At 39.7% G+C, this 21,700-nt stretch overlaps 1 protein-coding gene and 1 pseudogene across 16 annotated transcripts in view; both read left to right on the top strand.

The window, feature by feature from the left end:
- The window catches only part of Ralgapa1 (Ral GTPase activating protein catalytic subunit alpha 1), a 212,136-nt gene that overhangs the window by 12,539 nt on the left and 177,897 nt on the right, over positions 1-21,700 (top strand). For all 16 annotated transcript variants that reach the window (XM_036205956.1, XM_036205953.1, XM_036205958.1 and 13 more), the window contains exons 2-3: positions 18,874-18,984; positions 19,606-19,655. In XM_036205956.1, coding sequence (XP_036061849.1) covers positions 18,874-18,984; positions 19,606-19,655 — 161 coding nt within the window. The remainder of the gene's footprint in view (positions 1-18,873; positions 18,985-19,605; positions 19,656-21,700) is intronic.
- On the top strand, positions 7,774-8,187 carry LOC118595425 (annotated as a pseudogene).

The following is a 21,700-nucleotide window of genomic DNA, read 5'->3' as shown; positions in this document are numbered from 1 at the left end:
CCAGTTAATATTCTTAATAGAACAAACTGTTTTAAATATAGTAAGCCATTTTTGCACTAGTATTTCACTTATTAAGGATTGTATTGTGTCCAGGTAAGCAATGAATAAAGAGTAGAGAGAAAAAGAACAACTAAAGAGTCACTATGTGAAGAAAAGAAACGTTATCAGGTTAGAGACGAGCCGATTACAACTATAAGGCATTGAATTTGGTTCTTAAATTTCCTGGTGGCTCAGGTGAAAAGAGAAAGGTCATGTTACAAGTCTTTGGTGTCCTAGAACAGAAAGAATTCTTTGTTTTTGGCTAGAAGCTTCCTTTTCTTCATTTCTCTGTTTCACTCACTTGAGTTTAAGATGTCCCTGCCTTGTCCTCTCAGGTGCTAGCATTGCACCATGACTGGCTTTGAAGCTTGTTAAATTTAATAGAAATCTATGTTCGTCATGTGTGTGCACTCATATATTTAATTATAGTACCTTTGTTGAAGTATTCATACTCTAGAAATAGATCTTGGGGAAAATAGTTGAATAGATGACTAGCATTTATATTTTTGTAAGTGATATCACCTTCGTCCAATTGGCGTGAATGTTAATGATAGGTAGAAAAAGGTAAATTTATATCGAGACCTCAGAATTTGAAATGTATGGGACTTCTCGTCCCCCTTCTCCCGCTTTGAGACAAGGTCTCTCTATGTAGTCCTGGCTGTCTTGGAGCTCTCTAAGCCTTCAATTCACAGATTTTTTTTTTTTTTTTTGCCTCTGCTTCTAGGATTAAAGGAATGCACTACCATGCCTGGTCTGTGTGGGACATCTTTACATTGCCTCTTCAACTAAATATTGCTCTTTCTGTTTGTGTTTATGAGGATCGGGGTGCATATGTGTGGGTGTGTGTGCACATGTGTGCATGTGGAGGTCAGAGGTCAATGAGAGATATCTCAAGTGTTTCTCCATATTTAGTCATCATTCATTCATTCATTCATTTATTTTGAGTCAAGGTCTCCCATTTGGCTTGGAGCTCACTGATTGGCTGGACTGGTTGACTAAAAAGCCCTAGGGATCCTTCTGTCTCTGACTTTTAGCTTTGGAATAACAAGTGAATAGTCCCTGGCTTTTTACATGGGTTTTTGGGATCCAAACTGTGATCCTCATGCTTGTGTGGCAGCACTGAACAAACTACTGCCAGGTAGCTTACTATCACCCCAGCCCCATCCTGCTCATTTTTGTCTGTTCTTACTATTATTTTTTATTAAATGTTAATTAATTAATTAATTTTGCTTAATAATTTGTAGCAGTTTACTAGTTGGTTTCCCTATGAGGATCTTTCTCCCTTTCTGAGCTTTCACATGATGCTGTCACAGTCTTTCTATAGCACATTACTGAGCATGTCACACCAACTGTTCTTAAATCTTTCACGGATCCTCATTGTCAGGAAGATGAAGTTCAAAATGTTTAGCTTGTGTTTAAGCAATCAAATTATCTGATCTTACCATTCCAGCTGAGTGATGTAGTTGAATCATAAAAAGCAAGGGAATGTCATGGTATTTCATTCTGTTAAAACTCATTTAACTAATCTGAATCCCAGTTTTCTTCTTGATAGCAGATTTCTTTGTATCCCATTTTAATGAGTGGCCCTCTCCCATGCATGGGGAAACCAGCATCCTTGTATTTGTCTTATTACTCTTATGCTTCTGTTGCACCTATGCATTCATCTGAAGATGCCCCATGATTTGGGGTACATGCTGCTTTCTCAGTGCTCTGAGTTCTCCACCTCTGGGGTCAGTCTCTCTCTCTGTCTCTGTCTCTGTCTCTCTCTCTATGTGTGTGTGTGTGTGTGTGTGTGTGTGTGGTGTTTTTGAGACAGTGTTTCTCTGTGTGACCCTAGCTATCTTGGAACTCACTATGTAAGAGCAGGCTGGCCTCAGATTTACAGGACCCCCTTGCCTCTGCCCTCCCCCTGACTCCCCTCCAGTGCTGGGGAGGCACCATCATGACCATTCCATTCCATTTCATTGATTACACTTTTGCAGACTTGTATTCTGTAGCCAAATACTCCCTTCATTGTTAGTGCTTTCAGTGTTCTGTTTACAAAGTCTTTTTTCTTCTACCTATTGATTAAGTTGCCCCTGGCTTCAAATGCCCATATATTTACTGTTAATGCCCTCCATCTACACTCCAGGTTTTAGCTCTGACCTGCTTCTAATCTCAAAAGCAGAATCTACACTTAAAAGACTCATCATACCTAAAACACCTTCAAGTGTCCTAACGTCTTTTCTACCACATCGTCCTCCTGTTTTCCCCCTAGTTACAACTCTGGCATGTTTCACTGTAGTATCAAACCAGAAGTCATTGCACTTGCTAATAATACTTGCTGTACCAGTCTGTGTTCCTATCACTTTTACCACTTGAAAGCTTCAACTTTTGCAAATTTCAGGGAGAAATGTTACACACAGCTTCTATCAAGCCTTTCTGATTAGGTCAGCATAGGAGCTGATACGAGACTTTCATACACTATGCTTATTTATCTCCAGTAATTTGATTGTTTTGGTGACAATATTATTTGCATACCTAAGGAATGTCTCAAGTCTTTCCTGAGCACAGAAATATCTTTTTATATCCCTAAATTAAGTGTGGTGACTTGCTCCATAATAGGGTGCTCAGTAAATACTGTTCAGTTCTTGAGTGGATACATTAAGTATGAGAAGAGCAAAACTTTTGTGAACATTCAATTGTCAGTGGAAGAAAACAATCAAGGAAGTCAGTATCTAGTCAGAAAGACTAGAAAGTTGGGATTGTTTTCAATACCCTTGTAAAAGATTTTGATTCAGAATCTAAAGTCTGTTGTATAACATAGAAGAACAGGCAAATATGTACATGCACACATTCCCACACACAAAGCATTAACTGAAAAATGTACAGGCAAACACACACATGTAACTAGGACATTAACTGGAAAATGTTTATGTCATGAAGGCAGGGATTAACAGATAATTTCTCCTATTGAAAGATATTTTTATTATCTTGTTTATAACATTCAGCTTATGTAAAACTCATCCTTAGGAGCCAAATGAAATGTAGCCTTAAAGTACACTGGTCCTTTAGTTTTATCCTATCATGTAATAAAGTTAACTGACCTCTGCGAGGGTTACAGCTCTGGAGGGAGAGGTAGCCTGACTTGTGAGGAAGTCAGGTGATATCTGAAGCTGGGGTACAGTGGGGATGGTCTCCCGCAGGATATAGCAATCTTGCTCCTCTGAGAGAGACCCATTACAGCTGAACTTTGCTTCCCTCCCCCCCCCTCCCCTTAAGGGTGCTTCCCAGCAGAGCTGTTTCTTCTCTCTGGCCCGAGATAAGATGTTGCTTCTTTTGCTTCACTCTGCTAAAGGGGAAGCCCCTGCAGAAATGTAGCAACCTCCTCCAGCACACCAAAAAGTTGTTAGATTTTCTGCTCCGCCTTGCTCAGCCCCTTTGAGGGAATATTTCAGCAAGGTTTTTTCTGCTCAGTCTGGCTAAGGGATGTGCCCTGAAAATTAAGGTTTTCACCCAAGACTCTTTTTTTTTTTTTTTCAAGACAGGGTTTCTCTGTGTAGCTTTGCATCTTTCCTGGAACTCGCTTTGTAGACCAGGCTGGCCTCAAACTCAAGAGATCCACCTGGCTCTGCCTCCCTAGTGCTGGGATTAAAGGCGTGTGCCACCACCAGCTGGCTCCAAGACTCTTTTGAGAAAGATTTATTTGGGAAGGAGGAGTCCAGGAGAGTGGCTGTCTCTGCCAGGGTGGAAAAGAACAGCCAACAACTGAACAGGCAGAGGGGCTTATATAGGGATTCTTAGGGGCGGAGTTTCTCCAGGGAGAAGATTTTCTGCTCAGGGATTGGTTAGTTTTCCTGCTCAGGAATTGGTTAGTTTCATTGGCCAGGGGCAGAGAAGGCTGATTTCAGGGCCAAACTCTGTTTCTTTCACTGGTTTTATTTAGCCTTTTGGCTGTAGTTTTAGGGCCAGGGTGTATTTCTTTCACTGGCTCTGATTCTAGAGCCAAAGTGTGTTCCTTTGGCACTGGTTTCAGGGTCAGGGCATGTTTCTTAGGTTCTGGGTTCAGGGCTAAAGTGTTTTTTTTCACTGGCTCGGGTCTCATGGCCAAGGTGTGTTTCTTTCACTAGCCCTGGTTTCAGGGCCAGGGTGGATTTCTTTGGCTGGCCCCTTTTCCCTACAACCTACAGGTAAACCCAGAGAGAAAGCTTGATACAAAGACAGAGCAAATGGGAAGTTCAAAGTACTGGTCTTGAAGATTGGAGTTATGGGCTGCTAGATAGATGGGAAATGGTTCTAGAAGATGGAACAGACAGGATGGACTGATTCTTCTCCACAGCTTCTGCAGGAGGACAGTGGTGCTGCTAGTGCCTTGATTTATGCTCATTGATTTCACCTCGGGCATCAGGTGTGTTTGAGAGAATAACCTTTGATGTTTGGGGCTGTAATTTCTTAAAGACAGTCACAGAATGCTAAGAGCTTTCTTGGCTGTTTTGGCTTTTTCCTCTACCATATGTATTTGAGAATCAGCTGGCTAACTTTCATGAAAAGCATTGATTGGATGTTTTGTTTTTTGAAACAGGGTATCTTACTATATTATTTATTGCTCAGGCTGGTCTTGAACTAGAAATCCTCTTGTCTCACCTCCTGCTAGCCTTGTAAGTTTGTGACACTATGCTTGATGTGACTCAGTTTTGTTTTGGTTTTTATTACATTGAATCTACAGATTTAATTTAGAGAAGATACAGACATTAGTAGTAGTGCATGCTCTCTTCTTCTGTACTAAGGAACTTTCCATTTACTTATTTATATTTCTTTAATGTTTGAGAATTAAAAGTTTTCTATTTTCTTCTCCAAAGATTTTTGCACACTTTTAACATACTGAAAACGGTTACATTTAAAAAGAACATTAAAACTTAAAAGGACACTTGGGAGGTACAGATAGGACTGCTGCTACAGTGGAAGGCCACACTGTCAGATCCTTTCTCCAAAGGATGACTGTTCCATTCCTACAGAAGGTACTTGTAGGTGAAGGAATGTTTAGATGAAGTTGAAGAAGAAAGTACTTGTAAAAACTTGTGCTTGGGACATAGAGTACCAGTATATCATGAGGCCTGAACCAGTACACCAAGCCCTAGGTTCAGGCCTCAGTGCCACACAAGCAAACAGAACACCCTGAAATTTTTGAACAAGTCTAGATAGTAATAATTTGCAGATTGATTTCAGAATTTAGCTCTGCTCCTACATATGAATATTATGATTCTAAAGATTTGTTAGAGTTTTTTTGGTGGGAAGCATACTAAGACTTCACACATGTTAACACATGCTGTACCCCTGAATTACATGTCCAGTCATTATTAAACACTAAATAAGTAAGCTTTTCATGTGAATGTAAAGAATTTATATGGTAGTTCCATTTATCTATGTTCTTGGTAAGTTTTTAGAGTGAATATTTTTATAAAAAGCAGCTGTCCATGTATTGATAATAATGGTATTTTTTGATTACTCAATATCTAACAGGTTCTAGACTAGATATTTTATGTGTATTACTTAATCCCCACAATAGCTTCATATGGTAGATAGTAATTAACTGCTGAGCAGACTTGAAGACTAAATAGATAGAGAAAGCAGAAGACTGGAGTCTGATTTCAGTTGTTTATTACTTAATACTTCCAACCTTTAGTTTATCTGTCCACAAAACTATTATTACAGCACTTCCAACATAGTTAGAGACTGCACAAAAAATACATTTGAACCACAAAGTTTATAGGGAAGTTTGAGGCATTTGTGGAAGTGCAATTGGACTCTTAAAAATGATAAAATTAAATCAGAGGTAAAATTAAAATTAAATCTCAAGGTAGAGCACTTACCTAGCACTTTCAAGACCTGGATTCTGGCCAGGCAAACACAAGAATAGACGTTATATGCTACTCAGTCAAGTAATAGAATTTATTTTTAAAGAATAAATGAGCCCTACATGTCTGATAAAAAATAGCAACTTAGAAAATGATGAGTTTATGCTAGAAAACAAAGGAAATAAAATTGGCTGCTGGCATTTTATTTTAGATAATGTAAGGAAGCCACATGACTTTTACCCTTCCTCTCCACCCAAACCTAAAATAGAATAACCAGGCTAAAAGTGGTGTTTGTTTGGAATTTGCTGGTTTTTGTCTGAATTCTTTTAAGTCCATAGACTTCTTAGGACTTTCTAGAAGCAACTAGGTTGTTAATGTAAACCTTTTAAAAAATAATAAACATGCCATTTCTCATCAAACATGTTTAAGAGGGGCTGGAGAGATGGCTTAGTGGTTGAGAGCACTGGCTGTTCTTCCAGAGGTCCTGAGTTCAGTTCCCAGCACCCACATGGCAGCTCACTCACACCTGTCTGTAACTCCAGTTTCAAAGCTTCTGACATCTTCACACAGACATACACACAGGCAAAACACCAATGAACATAAAATAAAAATAGTGATTAAAAACTATGTTTGAGAAACACTGCCATCTATGTATCTGCCTGTTTGAAAATTTAAAACAGATGGATCTAAGCAGTCATATTCTGGGAAGTTGGCAGAGAACTAGAAGAGGTGGTGGCTTGGGAATGTGGAGTCATATGCCAGACGTGAAACATGCTGTGCACATGAAAAAGAAGTGTTATCTTCCTTTTTCTATACTACCTTCATAGAGACGGGGGCATTTGAGCTATGCCTTGAAAGATAATTAGAATTCAGAAGGTATCCATTAAGGAGCAGCAGTTTGGGTAAAGGTAGTGAATGGCAGGAACATAGACATGAATGCAGGAAAGTAGTTGGCCAGTACTCCTTAAAGGTTTTTAAACAAAATATCAGGCTTCAGCTTGAGTTGTTCAGTTTAATTGCAAAGTGAATAGAAGAATCGGTGTTGTGGATGATACTGTATAGAGATAGTTTATGAGATTTGGTAAAAGCCTTTCATGAGGATTTAAGTGGAAATGATGCTACTTCTTCGATGTCTTTTTTTTTTTTCTCTATGTAAATGTGGATGTCCTGGAACTCACTCTGTAGACCAGGCTGGCCTTGAACTCACAGAGATCTGCCTGCCTCTGCCTCCTGAGTGCTGGGATTAAAGGAGTGCGCCACCATGCCTAGCTATGCCACTATTTTTTTTTTTTAAATCTTAGTTTTATTGTGAATTTATATCAGAAATTCTCTGCTTTGGTACCACTGTTAGGGCTGTTAAGCTTAAGCACTGAAACTGTACCATTCCTTCCATAGTTAATGCTGCTGGGACACCAAGTATAGTCTGTAAACAGGTCCACATGTACTGATAGTGTATTACAGATCTGCAACAAGGCAAGCATAGAAGTTGAATGTGTTGAGAGGTTCATCTTACTTTGACAGTCCATAACATCCAAATGTGCAATTATTGGACTTATCAAATAGGGTACCTGAGCATAGAACAGTCCATCTGCTTTTCACTTTATACAAGTCTTATTTATATTTAAATGTACTAGCATATATACAAAATTTCACACATATAAATACTTTATTTGATTTAAAGTACTTGCATTGTGTGAAAATTCAGTGTTTATTAAGAATGCCTGCCTATATTGTTGGCTGTTTTGGACTTTAAACTCCTAAAAGGCATATGCCTAATCTCTTCAGTATCCAAAAGAATATTTTCATTGCTAGAGGAATGATTTTATGAACTGAGATGTCTATTTTGGATGTGTGCAACTGGTTATAAAATATTAATATTACCTCTTTCTGCCATCTTTCCGCGCCGGCACCATGGTGCGCATGAATGTCCTGGCTGATGCTCTCAAGAGCATCATCAATGCTGAGAAGAGAGGCAAACACCAGGTCCTCATCAGGCCCTGCTCCAAAGTCATCGTTAGGTTCCTAACTGTGATGATGAAGCATGGTTACATTGGTAAGTTTGAAATCATCGACGACCACAGAGTTGGGAAAATCGTCGTGAACCTTACAGGCAGGTTGAACAAGTCTGGAGTGATAAGCCCTAGATTTGATGTGCAACTCAAAGACCTAGAAAAATGGCAGAGCAATCTGCTCCCATCCCGCCAGTTTGGCTTCATTGTACTGACAACCTCAGCTGGCATCATATGGACCATGAAGAAGCAAGACGAAAACACACAGGAGGAAAAATCCTGGGATTCTTTCTCTAGAGATGTAAAACACATTAATAAAAAGCCTCCATGAATAAATAAATATATATATCCATATATATTAATATTACTCTATTTTGATTTTTCTGAAAGCAGATGGCATTGTTTTACAACATATAAAAATAGTTTACTGAGTTAGGTTCTCTTCAAAAAAGTGATGGTCGTGTATTTATTTGCAGTAGACATCCGTCACTTGGTGATACTATAGTTTGCAATTTCTAATTTTAGGGGGATTTTTGCATTTTCAGTTCTTCATTAGCTTTATTTCTTTTTATAGTAGTTGTTTTCAATTGACCAGGAAGTTTAGCACTCATTCATTTATCCAGGTAGGATGTCACAGGTTTCACAGATTAGGATGCTAAAGAATTGGATGTTAGGAGAGCTAGAAGAGTTTAAAAGAAGAAAGAAACAGAAGAAACTTGTATCTGTTAGCAGTACTGTCCCTTTCATACTGGGTTCTCCTGGCAGCTATTAATAACTTTGCATCTCCATGGCTCTGGATGGATCATATAAACAGAATCAAACATGTATTGGCCTCTGTGTCTGGCTTCTTTCACTTAGCACCATGTTCTAACAGTACTTCATTTTTTTTATGAATACATGGTATTTGTTGTATGTGAATACACTACATTTGGTTTATCTTTTAATCAGTTTATGGGCATTTGAATTATTTGTAGTGTTTCATAATTATGAGTGATGATGTGTGTTATGTGTATGGTAGCATGTGTCCTACCTAGTAATGGAATTTCTGGGTCATGTGGTAATTCTTTAACTTTTTTTTTAATGCTTACCAAATCATTTTCTAAAACAGCTACATTATTTATAGTCATAGCAGCAATGCACAATTCAAATTTCCCCACATCTTTGCCAACTCTTGTTTCATGTCTAATCTGACTGTAGCTTTATAGTGGATAGTGGTACCTCTTCTTTGTGCTAGAGATGAACCCAGGACCTCATGCATGCTACACAGGTGTCCAACTATAAAGTGATACTCCCCAACCTTCATTTTGGTTTTGGTGTTTTTCCCTGGTGGCTAATGGTGACAAGCATTTTTCATGTGCATATTTTTGTTGGCTATTTCTATATATTGTTGGAGAAATGTCTTATTCAAACATCCTACCCACTTTTAACTGTGTTTTTTGACAGTGTTAAGAATTGTTAAAATGAGGTTTGAAAGTATTTTCTTCCATTCTGTAGAGAGACTTCTCAATTTTTTGATAGTGTTCTTTGAAGCAAACAAACAAAAATAAATACATTAAGTCAGTTCCTTTTTTCTTTATGTAGTGTTGGAAATCAGACCCAGGGCATGCAAAACAAAGATTATACCTCTCTGCCACCTCCTTCTCCTATTTTTTCTTTAATTGCTTATGCTTTTAGTGTTATCTAAGAAATAATTTCTAGCTCAAGATTGTTTCCTTTCTTCTTTTCTTTTCTTTCTTTTTTTTTTTTTCCGTTTTTTTGAGACAGGGTTTCTCTGTGTAGCTTTGGAGCCTGTCCTGGAACTCACTCTGTAGTCCAGGCTGGCCTCAAACTCACAGAGATCCTCCTGCCTCTGCCTCCTGAGTGCTGGGATTAAAGGCATGCACTACTATGGCCTGGCTCAAGATTGTTTTCTTTTCTTTTCTTCTCTTTTAAAAAGGTTTTTATTTATTTATGTATACAGAAGAGGGCGCCAGATCTCATTACAGAAGGTTGTGAGCCACCATGTGGTTGCTGGGAATTGAACTCAGTACCTCTGGAAGAGCAGTCAGTGCTCTTAACCTCTGAGCCATCTCTCTAGCCCAAGATTGTTTTCTTTAGAGAGTTTTACAATTACCTTTACATCTGTCCTTTTTGAGTTTTTATTTTACATACGATATGTGGTAGGAGTCATACTTCATTTTGTTGCACATGGACATCCAATTGTTTGAGCACCATTGTTTTTAAATAAGTATTTTTCCCATTGAGTTGTTTTGGTATCCTTGTCAAAGATAATTGACCAGTTTAAGGGTTTGTTATTGGTTCATTAATCTGTATGTCTTTCCTCCACTCAGAACCAGTTTTGATTAGTGTTAGTTCTTCAGCTTTGTTCTTTCTTAAGGTTTATTATAAATATTTTAGAATCTTTATGTTTTCGTACAAATCATAGAATCAACTTGTCAATTTTGGTAAAAGAGTAGTGTGGATTTGGGTAGGGATTGCATTGAATCTAGATATATTTGGAGTACTGTCTTCACAGTATGAATTCTTAGGATTTGTTCTTCATTTATTTGTTTTAATTATGTTTTGGAGTTTTCTTATTTATCATCATAACCGTTATCATCATTATCGAGGACTAAACACAGGGGATACATATAAGAAGAGAGAGCTGAGCGGTAATAGACAGTGTGAGAACTGACTGGGCCCCATTGTTGACTTTTTTTTTTCTTTTTAACCACTTCTGAGAGCTTTATTGACCTTGGATGACAGCGTTGAGTGCTTGGGAACTCTCTGGAGCGCTTCCACCTGCATTGCCCAGTTTATAGCAGAAACACAGAAGCCAGGTTTTTTAAGAAATACAATGCATATAAACCAATTCCAGGTTTTGCCCAAGGAAAGTATAAAACACTATATAAAGAACCAAACAGGAACCCTGAGGAGCAACTTGACTTACAGTTCTTCTCTGCTGCCGCCGGGAAGGACTCTGCAATGGGCAGTCCTCGTACCCTGCTGAGTCTTACTTTAGGCTTTGCCTTACTGACCCTGTCTCAGATCTAGGTGAATTCCTCCAGGGTTCCAGTTGTGAATGCTTACCCTGGCCCTTTACTGCTGGCTCTTGCCAATGTCATGCAGGCTGTTTGGAGTCTGAATATTGCAAGGTAACATTGGTTCCCACAGGTTTTCAGCTCCTGAATGCTGTTCAGATCTGATTGGAGATTTCTTTTTTCAGTCCCACAGTGTTTGTCAGGTTTCAGCATGTAGTTCAGTGCTACTTAGTCTGGCTTTTCCTAGAATGTGATTAGAGGGTTCAGGCTGCACTCATTTTGAAGTGGCAGCTTGCTTCTGCTTTGTCACCAGTGCAGAACACCCCAGTGCTAAGAGAAGAGGCATTCCCATCTTCTCTGCTATGGGAATGGCTTTCCCCTGCTGTTTATAGAGTTGCTTTTCTGATGACTGTTTATCAATTTCGCTGAGATAATTCCCTGGAGACTGTACATCCGTACCTGAGTATGGGCTGCCATTTTCAATCCTAAATTATTTATTTTGAAGATTTAAAAATTTTTATCTGATGCATTTGACTGTCTTTCTGTATAAATGTATGCCACATGTGCTTGTGCCTGTGGAGGCCAGAACCGGGTATTGAATCTCCTAGAACTGGAGTTACAGATGGTTGTGAGCTGTCATGTGGGTGCTAGGAATCAAACCTGGGTTGTCTGCAGACAGTATGTGCTCGGTATTTCTGTCCTTTTGATAATTTATCTAGCTTGTGTTTTACTTGCATTTTTCAAGTATCTTGGTGTGAAGATTGCCTGGCTGTTGAGTTTAGAGTGGAAGTGTGAAAGGACTGTCTCTGTTGTCCCCGTTCGCGGAACACTTACTAGTCTTTCCCCTGTTGGGTCTCAAGTTGGACTAGAACCTTAGCTTTTACATAATTTAGACACAAGAATTGAAAACCCATCACACTATTTAGTGTCATTTTTTTCCTTAGAGTTACTTGTTTTTGCTTTTTTATATTTTGAAATAGTTGTATAAAACTGAAAGCTTCCTGGTTACAAAAACTAAAATAACATCTATAAATACATTGTTGTGGGAATCTTTCTGGAATAAGCCCTTAGACACCATTGAGAGTAGAAGAGAAGAGATGTCACCAGCGGACTGAAGCCAGGGTACCTGAAAGGCTTTGACGCTGGGTCTAGTTTGTGTTTTCCTTTTATGCCCTAAAACCATAGTGGGGCAGGCAAGCAGGATCTTATGGAAGTGTACCTGCAGTCAGCAGGTTGTTAGGGTGAACGACCCATTGTTTCAACTGTTTCTCCAAGTCCTTCTGTCCTGGTAGCAAATGAAGTCATGCTTGCCAAATAAGCAGTCCAAGTAGTGCTTTAAGCAAGTCACTAAATCAATCAATAAATCAGAATTTAATAACTTTTCATTAGCCTTTTTTAATTTGTAATTCTTGTCTTTGTCTTTAATTTGATGAGTCAGTATAATTGTCTAGGTTAGGATCTGGATTGTATTTTTTTTTTTTTTATCATTTTTAGATTGTGTATGTATGTATACAGGCATTTTAGGAAATACTTTGTAGATTGATTTTTTTTTTTTTTTTAAAGACAAGACTAATATATGGCCTTAAACTCTCTATGTAGTCAAGGATGATCCTCCAGCTTTGGGTATACTAGACAAGCTTTCTACCAACTGAATTGCAGCCCTGCCTTTGTGCTTGTGATAAAGTTCCACTGAGTAGCCCTGGCTGACCAGAACTTGCCATGTAAATTAGGCTAGCCTTGAACTCACACCTCTCTTACCTCCCAAGTGCAGGGTGCCACTATGCCTGGCTTTATTTGATTTTAAAAAGTGTGTGTGTGTGTGTGTGTGTGTGTGTGTGTGTGTGTGTACACATGTGTGTAGGTGCCCTCAGAGACTAGAAGAGGGTGTTGGATCCTTTGGTGCTAGAGTTATAGGTGGTGTGTGAGCTACCCAATATGAATGCTGGCAACTGTATTAGTCAGAGTTCTCTAGAAGAACAGAACTGATAGAATGAATGGATTTTATTAGAGTAGCTCACAGCTATGGTCTGAGTAGTCCAACAGTGGATGTCTACCCACAGAAAGGATCTGGTAGTTGTTCAGTTTACCAGGCTAGATGTCTCAGCAGTCCCAATCTGGTGCTCGCGTCCCAGAGGATTCCTAGAGAGCTGCTTGTCTTCAGTCTGTGTTGGAATCTAAAAAAGAAGGTTCTGATACCAGTGAAGGAACGCCTCAGCAACAGGGTAGATGAACCTGCCAGCGAGAGTGAGGGCATTCAGGCAAAAAATACAAGCTTCCTTCTTCCATGTCCTTTTATGTGGACTGCCATTAGAAGGTGTGGCCTTCCTAACTCAAATGATATAATCAAGAATATCCCTCATACATATGCCCAGCTGCTTGAATTTTAGCAGATTCTAGATATAATCAAGTTGACAAGTAAGGTTAGCCATCCCAGGACCCAAACTCTGGTCCTCTGAAAAAGTAGCAAGTGCTCTTAATCAGTGAGCCATCTCCTCTAACCCTTTATCCAGCATTTCAGTATTTACCCTGAAAGAGTGGTTTGTGGATAAGCCACTATATTGTTGGCTCCATCCTCATTATTGTTGATTGTGTCTTAAGGAAATAATTTGCAATGTTTACTACTTTATTATTAGAAGCAGGTTATTTATGTTGCATCTTACAGGCTAATAAATTATACCACTGTTTGAGGGAAGGTTGTTCTAAATGGCAATTGCTATTTAGTAGATGAAGGATAATTAAATTGTTGAATTTTTGATTTTTTTTAACGTAATTCTTTATTGACTCTTTGGGAGTTTCACATCATGAACTCAACCCTGCTCACCTCCCAGTCACTTCCTATCCACCCTTCACCCTGCAGCACCCTCCTCAAAAGAACCCCCCAAATTAATTAAAAACAAACAAGAAAACAAAAACCATCTTGCTCCTCTGTCTTTACAACACCTCTTCATTCATCCTTAGTGGCATTGGGAGCTGTGATATGTCACACACATGGTATACCCTTTTGTCCAGTCAGCCCCACCCACAGATGTTCTTTGCAGTGAGTCATTGATCTGGTTCAAGGCCTCTGGCCTCTGGCATACCATCATCACTGGACCCTCACCGAAACTCCTACTGGATATCCTGCTGTTGTGCAGTCATAGAGATCCTGCAGCTATTGTTCTGCAGGACTGGCCCCTTCATGCACTCCAGCAGGTCACAGATGGGGTAGATGTTAGGGTGAGCCAACCCAAGGCCAGGATGTGGGTCTGGGTGATTGCTGAGCTGGTCAGTTCAGGCACTGTGACCATTCCTCTCAGGCAAAGCACAGAGCCAGCTCCTCTAGGCCTATGCCTCCTGAGTGCAGGTGTAGGGAGGAGCAGCACTCTTATGGGGAGGGGGTAGGGCCACCTCTCCTGCAGCAATGTCCAACAAGGGGCAGGGCCAGCTATCTTAAAGCTAGTGAGGGGTGGTGCTGGCTCAGCACGGCCCTCAGATTTCAACACACGGGGTTCTTATGACCCCCTGTGGTAACATGGGCCATGGACATCATCACAGACCCCAGCTGCAGCAGGACCATGGATCCAGACATGACCCTTGGCAGCAGCTCAGGCCCAGACATCACCATGGCCTGGTGGCAGAATAGGCCACCCAGATCAGTATGGCCCTGGTAGCAGCAAGGTCCATGGACACCAACATGGTCTCAGGTGGCTGTCTGGACCACAGGCATCCAGTGGCAACAGGAGCCATAGATATCAATACAGGACCCAGCTGTGGTAGGACCACAGGCTCAGACATGGCTCTCAGCTACAACCCAAGACCAGACATCACCAAGGCACCTTGTTACATACAGACCACTCAGATCTGTATGGCTCCAGCTGCAGCATGACCCTCCGATCGCCACCTGGTATTTATATGGCCTTCAATGGTATCAGGAGCTATGTATATCAACCCAGACCCTGGCAGCTGTAGGGCCATGGACCAAGACATGGTCCTATGCTCAGGCTCAGATGTCACTGTGGCCCCAGAGTGGCAGCACAGGCCATCCAGATTAGGATGGTCCTGGCAGCAGTGTGGCCCCTGGACACCATCATGGACTCATGGATGCAGGTGTCTGACTAGACCCTGGTCATCTTCATGGCTTTCAGTGGTTACTGAAGCTGTGGACATCAAAACAGATGTTGGCTGCTGCAGGGCCGGGGACCCAAGTATGGCCCCAGTAGCAGCATCTTCGGACACCAAAATGGCCACAAAATGGCATCCCCATGGCCTTGGTGGTAACAAGGGCCATGGACACCATCACAGACCCCAGCTGCAGCAGGACCACAGACCCAGACATGGCCTTAGGCAGCAGCCCAGGCCCAGGCATCACCCTGGTCCCGTGTGGCAAGCAGGCCACCAACACCAACCTATTCCTCTCAGCCCTTGCTTCTTCAGAACTGCATCTTACCACTGCATAGGAACCATTTCCCTTCTCTTTCTCTCCAATTTCACCACCATGTATTTGCTTACCATATTGACCCAAGGCACAGGGCGGGCACGCGGATGCTTCAGGCAGGCCTGACCATGAGGACCCAGGCTGCCCGTGGTTGTCTTTCACCCTTCTGAGCCTTTTTTTTTTTTTTTTTTAAGAACTTCACTTTTTAAAAATTCTTTTGTAAAGACTAGCATGCTCAGTTTCACTGGGTAAGCAGTTTTGAATAATCCATGCAAGGTCTCTCAGTCCAGCTTGATGAAGCCTATGTCCTTCAAGTACTGACAGAAACACTGACAGCACATGTACAGCCATATTTCCAGATAAACGATGGTGGTTAGAGCAGATGTGGTGAGAGAACCCTGGCTGAACTCCATGGGTGAGTCCAGTAGAGCTAGCTGCTGTTGACCCACCTTCAGACGGCCAATACGGAAAACGGCCGAAGGTTGTATTTTTCAACCAGCTTCATTTAGTGAACTTTCAGGGACTCATTTACTACTCAGGCTTTAAAAGGAAAGCCGATGGGTCTGGAGAGATGGTTCAGCTGTTAAGAGCACCGGCTGCTCTTCCAGAGGTCCTGAGTTCAATTCCCAGCAACCACATGGTGGCTCACAACCCTCTGTAATGGGATCTGATGCCCTCTTCTGGCATGCAGACAGAGCACTCATATACATAAAATACATAAATCTTAAAAAAAAAAAGGAAAGCTGGCCTCTGACCTTTAATTTTTTTTTTGTTTACATACATGCTGTAGTATTTAAATATTTTTAAATATGTGAAAGAGAATAAATGTGTTATCAGGTTCTTAAAGGTTATCCTTTATTTTAAGCCCAAAAGGAACATCTCAAAGACTTAATTTGTGGAAACTGAAGTCTATAACTATTCTGTTACTTAAATTTAATATTCCCAAAGGTCTACAAAGCATTCCAAGGCCTGAGTCATTTTTAAAATTCAGAAACCTTAATCTGAATTTCTGGTGAAATGTTTAGTTTCTTTGGGAAAATACTGTTTCACAAACACTTTCAAACAGAAGTATTTGTGAAGATAGGTAGTATTTTTTTAATCAGCTTTTTTTTTTTTTCTTCTGGTGATAGTGGTGGGTGGGTGGATCATCACCTTGCACAACCCTTCCCCTAGATTAAAATGTTAAAGGTTTGTGGAAGAAAGTAAGTCACACTCAGTGCTCCTGAAGACTGTGCAGTGACTGTAGAATATTCCTGGCCACTGTGGCATGATTAATACTCACTGCACAAAAGTAGTGAGAGCCTTCAACAGAGACACAGACAAGTTAGTGGGCATTTGGAAAGAGTAAAGTTTGGTATTATGGTACAGAATTGATTGAATTTTCCAGTAACCTATCTATAAATATCCTTTCTTTTCTGTTTTCTTTTCTCTTGAATTGTTCTAGAGAGCTTCTTACTTTTTTTTTTCAGATTTATTTATTTTATATAATGTATGAATGATTTGCCTGCATGCCTGTCAGTGTATCATGTGTATGCCTAATTCTTGTGGAGGCTAGAAGAGGGTATTGGATCTTCTGGAACTGGAGTCACAGATGATTATAAGCCATCATGTGTAGACTAGGAATTGAACTTGGGTCCTCTGCAAATGCACCATGTGCCCTTAATGCTGAGCTATCTCTGTGGGAGAGAGAGAAAGAAGAGGAAGGAAGATTTTAAATACATGAAGACCTATTATAGTTTATATAATTTGGCCTTGTTTTTTCCTCTGCCAAGTAAACTTTGTGAATTGACTGTCAAACATTTTACCAGAGGTCTTGTTTGCTATTGTGTTTTTAAAAATAAATATAGAGGGGCCGGAGAGGTAGCTCAATGGTTCTGAGCAAGGACTACTCTTGCAGAGGACCAGAGTTCAGTTCCTAGCACCCCATCAGGTGACTCATAATCACCTGTTAACTCTAGTACTAAAGAATTCAGTGCCCTCTTCTGGTCTCCGTAGATAATTGCACTCACATGCACATACACACAGATAAACAGGCATACAATTTATTTAAGGTAAAAATAAATCTTAAAGTAAAAAAGAAAAACAAACAAATCAGCTTAATTTTGATAGACCCACCTCCCCTTCTTAGTCAAGTCTAGCTGTATAGCCCCAAGACTGGCCTCAACTTTGTAATCCTCCCATCTTAAACCCCACTGGAATTTCAGGAGTGCGTCACTGTGCTTGGCCTCAGTACTTGTTTATTAGGCTTATCCAAGTGTGCAACTTCCAGGCTTTGTTGATAGCCATATGGGAAGGAAATTGAGGGACAATATCTCGGCTCCTAATATGTTGGGAAGTCTTTGGTTGAGGCACATTTGCTTTTGAGTTTTTGTTTTGTTTTGTTATTCTCATTTTCTTGTTTCTCTTGGGACATTGTATTTTTAAGCATTTCAGAAAGTTGAGATGTAACTAATGTATTTCCTTCTCATTTCATAGTTCTTCAGTGCATTCAAAAGGAAAATGTTTTTCTTGATCACAGTTGTCTAAAATTTTTATTTTCATATTCTATAAAATACATTTGTATTCTATGACTACTTTTCTTTGTTATACTCAGGTAATAGGTAGTTTTTATAATGCAGGCTGTAAAGTATAGCTGTTCAGAACATGCAGTTTATAAAACTTTGAATATAATTCTGTGTTTTGAATTCCCATATAAGGTCCTTTCATTTCAATTTCATAATCTAACTTTCTATTGTGCATAGAATTGCATGTTTTGTTTGTATGCTATACTGACAAATTCTTGAGAGCAGTCTGTGTTTTGGGTTTTATAATCCTCAAATGCTCATTTACAAAGCCTATTATTAGGTTATTTACTGAATTATCATGAATTATTCTTACAATAGTTCTTTAACTGTTAGGGGAGATACTAGAATAACTGAAGCCATGAATTGAAAATAGATCTTATTTTAAAGATTTATTTACGTATTTTATGTACATGGGTGTTTTTGTTAGCGTGTACATCTACACACCAGAAGAGGGCATCTGATCCTGTAGGATTACACTTAGAGGTGGTTGTGAGCCACTTTGTAGGTGCTGGGAATTGGAGGACCTCTACAGGAGCAGTCACTGCTCTTAACCACTGAGCACTCTCCATCTCCATTCCCAAAGATAGATCTTTGAGGTAGTGATTTTGAGTCAGTCAGTCAGTCAGTCAGTCAGTCAGTCTGTGTGTGTGTATGTGTCTTGACAGGGTCTCACTATGCTTCTTATGCTACTTCAGCCTTCAGAGTTGCTAGGATTACAGCTGTGCACCACTGCACCTAATTTTGACATTGATTGCTTTTATAAAAAAAAAGACTGTAGTAACTTGACCAATTTTTTTTAAACTAAAACTGAAATATATAAAGGCAAAAATTGCAAAAATGAAGAAACAGTTATATAAATGTTTGTTCCATATATAGAATTTCAAGGGCAGATCTTTGACCTTGAAGGAAATTTAGCACTATGAATGTTTGCTAATCAACATTTAACCTTGATGGAATAGTTGCTAAGAACTGGTTTTTGTTGTTGTTTTTCAGAGAATGCAGAATCTATTGACCTTAAACAGTTTTTTGACCAACATTTTTCACATATATACTATGTGTTTTTTGAAAATTTTGTGACTATTGAAGCTAGTCTTAAACAGAAAGGTAAGATATCAGCATATATTCTGACTTATGTTTCTAGTAGTCATAAGCATCAGCTTAAAAAGAGGAACTGGATTAGAATTTTAGTATTGTTTTATTTTGATACCCTTCTAACAGTATAATCAGCTGTATTTGAAAGGAAACACATAGACTCCTCTGACTCTCCTTGTTGTTTTGTGAAGGCTTGGAACATTTGCATTTTCCTGGTCTGGTTTCCTTCACTTACTTTCTTTGTTCTGCCCTAGGAACATTTGAATAGTAATAGGAATAGTGTTTTTTGTGTTGAGAGCTCATTTAGAACCCACACTATATGATGATTTATTAGTATAACCTAAATATTATTATTATTAGTAGTAGTATTAGTATAACCTAAATTTTTGTGTTTATCCTGGGGATTGAATCCAGGGTGTTGTACATGTTAAGTGTGGGCTTCCCAACCCCTATACCTAGAACCTAAATTTAGAGTAATTATGCTAAAGAATAGAGAGAGGGGCTATACTATTGTCTGTATAGTAAATCCCTGAAGAAAAGCTCAGGGATTGAAACATTTAAGTTCATTAAGTAGTTATATTTTATACTATAAAATAATGTATTTAAAGTATTTTTCTGTTAAAAATATTTCAGGTCACAAGTCTCAAAGAGAGGAATTGGATGCTATACTTTTTATTTTTGAGGTAAGTGCTGTGAATCATTCCTTTTAAACTTTTTCAAAAACAATTCTGGGAACATATGAAGAAATATATTATAATTATTAGATATATAATGAAACACAGTTAATCTGCCAGTTTTTTTGCAGAACTTAATTTATAAATTAAAAATGTATCTGACTGAGCTTGTGTATTTTTGAGGTACAATGTATTTTCGGGGGCAAATTATGTTTATGCTTTTGACAACACAGAATTAATTTGATAGCATATTTACAACATGAAAATTTTTATAATTTACACAGATTTTTTTTAACCTCTAGAGCCTTGGATATTATATATGAGGAGAGGATTTATCCTTTATTTATTTATTTATTATTTGTTTTGCTTTTGTTTTTTCCTAAGACAGGGTCTCTGTAGGCAGTGTTTCTCTGTGTCCCACCTGCCATTCCACAAATAACCATACAGAGACTTAATATTAATTATAAATGCTCGACTGATTGCTTAGGGTTGTTACTAACTAGCTCTTACAACTTAAATTAATCCATTTCTATTCATCTGTGTGCTGCCCCAAGGCTCGTTTACCTCATCTATGAACTTCCCATGTTGCTTCTTCTGCATCTGGTTTGTGACTCCTCAGACTCCACCCTTTTGCTTCCCAGCATTCTCTCTGTCCTGAAAATCCTGCCTAGCTATCGACCAATCAGCTTTTTATTAACAATGAGAACAACACATTTTCACAGTGTACAGAAGGATTTATTCCACAGCAGGTCTTGCTATGTAGCCTTAACTGGTCTGAAACTTGCTATGGGGACCAGGCCAGCTTTGAACTCAGACAGATCTGCCTGCCTCTGCCTCCCAAGTGCTGAGACTAAAAGTGTGTGTCACTATGCTAGGCTTTATCACTTAGTTTTGCAAGCCTCTCACTGCTCATCCACATGAATCTCAGCTGAACTGTGTTTCTCCAAAGCCTGAATGCTAAACCAGCCAAATGCTTAACTAACTTCGTTCCTGGTCCTTATGCCTTACATACCTTTCTACTCTCTGGGATTAAAGGCTGGATTTCTGGGATTAAAGGCATGTGTCACCAGGCCTGGCTGTTTCTAATGTGGCCTTGAACTCAAAGATCCAGAGGTATTTCTGTCTCTGAAATGCTAGGATTAAAGGCGTGAGGACCAGGAACGAAGTTCCTGCAGTCTGAGGAAATAAGACTAGCTGAGGAACTGGTGAGGTGAGGTAGCTGTGGCTTGTTCTGCTTCTCTGATCTTCCAGCATTCACCCCAATAACTGGCCTCAGGTTTGATTTTATTAATAAGACCTGTAAGATTCATGCTACATCTGGCACCCAACGTTCGTGGTACAAATTCCCGTTCCGAAGGGATGTGGAGAAGGGTTCCATGTGAACAGCAGTTGAACAAAAACCAAGTTTTATTTATAAATATAATATTTTTTTTTCCCCCAAGAAGGAAGAACCAGGGCATAGTTATAGTCAAATCTGAACCCAAACCCAGCAGTATAAGGAGCTCAGTGTATGATGTCTGGGACTCACTTCTGATCTTTTGGGCTCTAAAGAGCTTTGGGCAGCTCCACTTTCCCAGCTCTGCCATCCACAGCACACATAGCTTGTTTTTGAGGCTCAAGCCAGCTCCACTTCATAGCTGCTGCTTTTCTTGGCAGATGTCCTGTGGTCCTGTCATCTCCCATATCCTGTAGCCTCTACTCTTAACTGAGGCTCAAACCTTACCATTGACCTTTCCTGGTCTCCCTGCAGGGACTCCAACCCTGACAGGATGGCAAGCCTCAGCTTCTCTCCACGACTCCTTCAACTTTGGGGTTCCCACTGAAACTGAGAAGGCTTCACATTCACTAAGGGCTTCTTATGACTTCTCTGCAGGGACTCTAACCCTGCCACATAGTACTACAAAGCCTTAGTTGTTCTTCATACTGCCAGGGGAATCTTTATGAACTGTAGGTTTCATTGAGTTGGAGAGCCAGCTCCAAATAGGGCCAAACCCATTAGAGAAATTCATCCTTACAATTCTGTTTCTCTAGAGCCACCCCTGGTAACCACAATC

Source organism: Onychomys torridus, chromosome 14 (genome assembly GCF_903995425.1).
Source record: "Onychomys torridus chromosome 14, mOncTor1.1, whole genome shotgun sequence".
NCBI classification, from domain to species: Eukaryota; Metazoa; Chordata; class Mammalia; order Rodentia; family Cricetidae; genus Onychomys; species Onychomys torridus.
Note: the sequence above shows the minus strand (reverse complement) of the source record. Positions and strands in the feature narration are given on the sequence as shown.